We start from the raw sequence: 6,107 nt of genomic DNA on the forward strand, positions 1-6,107 counted from the left end.
GACATTTCCACATTACCAACACACGTGGAGAGAATCATGCGGCCATAGCTTTCATGAAGAAACAATATGCTTCTTGATATCAAAGATGATCATGAATCTTGAAATACTGATTCTTCTATATGAAGAGTTAAAAATGTTTATCATTAAATTTTTATTGTTGAACCAGTTTTTTAATCAGTATAACCACAATCGATATGGTTTTCATTAGAAGTTACAAAACTTATCAGTTTGACCCGCTTCAGTCCTGCCATAAACGGGTCGGATCAAGCTAACCCACCATTTGAAAACGGATTAGATAATGGAGTCCGTCCCGCAACAAAATCAGAGAAGGACAAAATCAAGGCAATAGAAACCACATTAGAACAAAATCAAAATTCAAAAAATATTGTTTTTGCATCTTAAGAGATTGAAGATTCACTGTTTAAAATGTAATCATGTGGAAATTTTAAAACATGCCTTTGGCAAGTCACTGTACATTTTGTAGAGCACATTAAATATCCGTTTATGCCAATAACCAAGAACAGTTTTTTCTTTCGCTATCTTAAAAGTACAAAATGCCCATTTGAAACTTGTAATGTGAAGTTACCCTGTTACCATATATAGCCACAAAATGAAACAAAAAGCCTAAAACTAAAGGATTTGACATTGTAGTGTACCATCAAGAGATTCCTCAAATAGAAGAGAGTTCTCCAATACGTGAATCAAGCTGATTGTGGGTTAAAACTTCCCTCGCACGTGAACTTCTATGCTGAAGTCGTTGGTGCAGTGTCTCAGACATGTGGTTGAAAAATTCAGTGTCCCATCTCTGAATCAATAAAGGATCTTCTGCATAGCATATGTATATGGATGTAACAGCACTTTCCACCACAACCATAGCTATTCCAACCTGAAAATACATGTGTTTCATGCAATATGCACGCATCATGGTATAGACAAACAAATAAGTATATGTCAAAAGTTCAAAATTTTCAATTATATGTCAATTCATGATTTGATAATAGTGCACAGATCTTTCCACCATTAATATATCTTTCCAATCTAATAATTCTTACAACCATGCCGTTATTATTCACCAATGTTTAATTGGTTCACAAAAATCAACTTCAACATATGGAATTTTCACCCCAGATTTGACATTTCAAGTGTAAAAATAGTGCAATCCAACAGCTGTACTACAATAGACTCAACAAACCTCGTTTAACTTTGATAAATAGATAGCTGATACTATAATAGACCCAACAAACCAAGCTAAGATCAACTTTGATAAGCTCTTATGCCACTCTAGAAAGTAAATTTTAAATGTATAACTCAATCTCACAAAAATGACTCTCGTATTGAAGTTGAACATTTCAAGTGTAAAAGTGGAGGAATCCAGTTGGTACTGAAATAGACCCAACAAACCTCACTAAGATCAATTTTGATAAACTCTAATGCCACCTTAGATCGTGAACAGTTTTCATCACCCTAACATTCCACTCATTGCAATGCAAAAATCAGAATTCACAACAGGTTTTCTCAAAACAAGAAATTTCTGCTGAGCTAATGCAGAGTTTTACAATGAATGCATACAGCTAGCACAATGTTTTAGCAAAATCCAAAACAAAAAAACAAGCAAACATATGATCATAAATGATGATGAGCAAGACATGCATTACACTAAGTTTTACCATTTATGTAGATGTATATAGATTGCATTGAATTATAGCTCTTAAATGTAATAGCTATGTTAGGATATTTATCCTATTTTATCATCATTATAGTGTGTTAAGGGTTACCCTATTTATCATGATTATATTGTGTCTAGGATTACCCTATTTATCATGATTATATTGTGTCTAGGTTACCCTATTTATCATGTATTTGTGTATCAATTTATTCTTATAAATAGAAGATTGTGAGAGGGATCAATTAAGCCCTCAAGAATTATTTCTTTTCAATCTTAAGTAGCTAAACAAGATTGAAGAAACTAAAGGAGGAAGGATTTGAATCTCTGTAGTTTAATCTTTGCAAAATGCTTGCAAAGATTACAACTTGTTTGCTAAAACAAATATTTGGTGCTCCTGGCAGAGCCTAGCTCCACCAGGCAAGCTTTTGATTACAGAATTTTCTATAAGAGCATGTATCCAAGCCCAAAAATTTAAACAAACTTACCAATACCATTCCCATGAGCATAGATGTCAACCCAATCATAAAAGCCCTATCATTCCATTTCATCCAGGCCCAGACACCAGAGCAAGTTCCAGTTATCAAGCCCCCAAAAATGGTCCCCATTAGCAACACAGCACCTGAACAATCATACGCCACAATTGCTTCAACTCCAGTTGACTGGAATAACTCCCATGCATCTCTAGCAGATCGGTTAAAGCTTTTACCATAAACTGCAATCTGCAGGGTACATAACCATAAGCCATGGTAGCCTAAGTTTTCAAACAAACGTGCAGCTAACAATAATCACCAAAACCTCAAACGTAAGTTGGCTTAGTAAAGATTTCAAGATCAAGACATTTGGGGTCTCTAGAAAAATAGCTTAGTTAATAAAACTCATACACTTGATAAATTTGTTTATATAAACTTCTCTATAAGCATTTAAAGGAGGAAAATAAGAAAGTAAAATCATTTGAGTTCCTCAGAAAAGTTAAAATCAACTTATACATTTAACTTCACAAGTTGAGATGCATAAGTAGATTTTAACTTGTGAAAAACAAAATAATACATTTATTTGACAATCTTCTCTGTAAGTCTTCATTAAACAATTTACCTAAAACATAACCCATGTCAAAAATATACCCATCAAACTTGTGGAATTAAGCTAGAATGAGTCTATTTTGATATGTAATATCAATAAGCTTACCATAATATGCCAAAACTATAAACTATTTTTATAGGTCTCTTTGAAAGATCTTCTGCCTTAAGTAAACTACTGTCCTTGTATTTTCACTTCTAGCCTCAATGTAGTTAAATTAATTGAAAATCAGTAATATCTCTCTCTTAGAATCTCAGTTCTCACAGATGACACAAAATACATCATACATGGTGAATGATTGCTGATATAGACACAGAAGTCAACCTGAACATATGCATACTTGTTAAAGAATCGGACAAGAGTCTCCACAAGATGGAAGAGGAAATCAACACAGCAAAGCAAACACTCATTGTTGCCAATCTTTGACCGGATTCCTCTTACCTGGAAGGAATCACAATTTTGATGAATGAAAAAGGATTAAATGAATAGCCTCCATAAACACAAAGGAGATGAATTTAAAATAATTCACAGAACACAAAGTGGTAGCTAATACCTCCCATCGCAGTGTCCTAATTGCAGCTGTGAATAATGATCCATAACAAATGCTGCCAAAAGATGTTGTTAAAGCATACTGTAAAGATTTCATTAAGGAGTTAGCAGGATTTGACTCAGCCTCTCTACCACCATGGATAGTAACACGAACCACAGTCCCAGACACTATGACATGCACCGTATTGCACAGCACAGCTCCTGTCCAAAACAAGCTTACAGAGAGGACCTGCATTCATGAATTATCACAGTAATATCAGTTTAATCAGATTATACAATCTGCTACAACAAAATAACCAGTCCTACAAGTGTGAACAAAACTTGCCAGCTCACCACAAGAAGCCACCAGCGTCCACCATCACCTATGCTTGAAGCCACAACACCAGCAGCTCCAAATGACCATAAAGCCATCCATAAAAGCACAACAAGCATAAATGCATATGCCACTCTCATAACTTCAGGAAGATTCCATACCATCTTGACAGCCTTTTGCAGAACCAACATTGTAAATGGTAGTCTGGAGAAGAGAAAAACATGAAGGTTTTAAAGAAAAGGCAGTAACAATTGCAACCACAATGTCAAGGTTTTTGACTCACAATTTTCCACAGTAGCAAAGATTGAGGAAAAACAGCAACAGTGATCCCAATTTAATACCATTAAATAAATATCAATTCAAACAGAATACATGTCCAAAGACCTCTTTCATCAATACCATACCTGTCAATGACAGAAATCACATATAAGAACTGCAAGGTTGCCCCAATAGCAAAGGCAACGCCCCAGAAAAACTGCTCAGCCCAGAAACACAAAACACTGATCACTGCAAGGTAAGTGGTGAGGATGTGCACAGACACTTTCATCATCTGGGTAGCGCGTGACCCTAACAGCAACAACCAACTCCATCCGAGGGCGGTTCCAATGCCTCCTGCCACCCCATAAAGCGGCCAGTAATCCTCCGTCAAACCAGCTTCATTTTCCATGAACCGGTAGGTGTATTTATCAATGTCAAGCCTGTTCTTTTGCTTGAACCTGTTTAGGCCTAAAACCCCAAGAACCAAACCCAAACCAACCAAATGGATAACAAATGTTCCTAACCAGAACACGTCGTGCCAGCGCCGCGTTTGCTCCATTTCTTGCCACCAAATCTCTATCACTTCTATGGAGCTCCACAATGCATTTTCTCAAAACAAAAACTATAATGCTTCACCTCTCACTACTCATCACAAAAAAAAAAAAATTCACAAAGGAAAGGTTATTGTGGTATCTACATACAGATCACAATCATAGAAAATGAACAAGTGGAAAAACTAAACTATGCCAGAGAGTAAACAGCTAAAAACAGACGTTTTCATTTTTGTTCATCTGGGGTAAGCAAAATCAATAAAAAAAACAAAAGAAAGAATGTTTTCCCCCCACAATGTCGTAGAGCCAGAAAGAAGATTTTTTTTTTAATCATGATTAAAAAGGAAAAATTTATGCCCTTATGTGATAATTTTTTCTTTAAAGGGGTAATCAGAAAAAGAAAGAAAGAAGTGATTTTGACTTTATGTTTTGTTTTCCAGTAAAAGAGTAATTAAGGGGGCAAGAAGACCACTCAAGAAAAAACTGAAAATGGTGATTGTAATCGAACAAATAGAGAGTACAGTGTGGCAAAGGTACCTAATTGTTGGTAGTGAAACAATTGGAAGAGAACGAGGGTGAGTTCAGAGAAGAAGAAACATAGCAGCTTGTTCTAGAGAGAGAAAGAGATACATCAACTTGATCAATGGATCATCATAAAGGGCAAAGGCCAAAACTTTAGATGGGGGCACTGAACAATAAATAGTATTTAAAAACAGTAATGAGAGAACAGAGTTGAACAGAGAATGTTGTGAAAATGGAGGGTAAATCCAAACTGAAATACTCTCAACGGCTAATAGAGGAAGTTGGGGTAGGAAATTTCAGAGAGTAAAATAAGAAGAGAGAGAAAGAAGGAAACTTTGCCACGCGCCATGATTGTAGTATTGCCATGCGTATGAGGCAGAAGGTGTTATGAAGTTAATGGTTGGCAGTGGCATGGTGAGACTATGAGTACTCATTATTGCATAAGCAAATGAGACCTTTGTCGGTGTAATAATATCAATATAAGAAAAATGGAAGAATCTACCTAATTGCATAATGGTGGTCAAGCTGGTTTGAAAAATTAAAAATATTAATTAGGTTGTGTGGCTTTTAAAGAAAAAGCATATTTCAATAGCTTTAAATTTTATACCTTTTAAAAATTAAATGATTTAATTTTTTTTACCGGTTGTTATAATTAACTATAATAATCTTCAATTATATATAATAATTTACTAGAATATAAATGTTAATAACACATCTAAGAAACATGGAGTATTTTTATAAATTGTTAATAGATAAATAATTTAATATGTAATAATTATTTAATTTATTTTATTAGAAACTGTTATGATTAAAGGTTAACTGATCCTAAGTCAAAATTTGTACTTTGTATATTTATATTTTATTTTTGTTTTTCAAATATTATCTAGATATTTATTTAGGATTTGAAGATAATTAATTTTAAAGTATATGAGAGATAAATATATAAATAAGTGGAATATAAATGAATTATGGTATTTGTATCTTGTCGAATAGTATATAAAAGAACACGACTCAATAATGTTTTTTAAGTTATTGGGTCACATTTACATATTATAACTAAATGTAGTTTAGTATATTGGTTATTATTTATCATTTTGTACTATTTATTATATTGTTATTATACATTTTATATAAGTATTATTGTAATAGAAACATAAGTTCACATGTGGAT

General features: G+C 33.8%; 1 protein-coding gene across 1 annotated transcript; it reads right to left on the bottom strand.

Annotated features, from left to right (window-relative positions):
* Positions 1–404: 404 nt before the first annotated feature.
* On the bottom strand, positions 405–5,350 carry LOC124835677 (uncharacterized). The gene is made up of 7 exons (XM_088108269.1): positions 4,952–5,350; positions 4,010–4,505; positions 3,626–3,809; positions 3,297–3,521; positions 3,068–3,184; positions 2,152–2,385; positions 405–886 (listed from the first exon to the last, which is right to left on the bottom strand). Exons 2-7 carry the CDS (start codon positions 4,420–4,422, stop codon positions 671–673), a joined length of 1,389 nt encoding a protein of 462 aa, XP_087964395.1. The 5' UTR covers positions 4,423–4,505; positions 4,952–5,350; the 3' UTR covers positions 405–670.
* Between the last annotated feature and the right edge of the window lie 757 nt (positions 5,351–6,107).

The sequence above is a fragment of the Vigna umbellata genome, chromosome 3, assembly GCF_029865625.1.
Source record: "Vigna umbellata cultivar VRB3 chromosome 3, Vumbellata_1.0, whole genome shotgun sequence".
In the NCBI taxonomy this organism is placed as follows: domain Eukaryota; kingdom Viridiplantae; phylum Streptophyta; class Magnoliopsida; order Fabales; family Fabaceae; genus Vigna; species Vigna umbellata.

Bases quoted from the DNA above. Each gene is read 5' to 3' on its own strand.
- LOC124835677 (XM_088108269.1), bottom strand. From the start codon at position 4,422: ATGGAGCAAACGCGGCGCTGGCACGACGTGTTCTGGTTAGGAACATTT. The intron at 3,810-4,009 runs GTATGGTATTGA...TCTCTTCTCCAG, and splicing joins GTGATTTCTGTCATTGACAG to ACTACCATTTACAATGTTGG. The intron at 3,185-3,296 runs GTATTAGCTACC...GATTCCTTCCAG, and splicing joins TTAGGACACTGCGATGGGAG to GTAAGAGGAATCCGGTCAAA.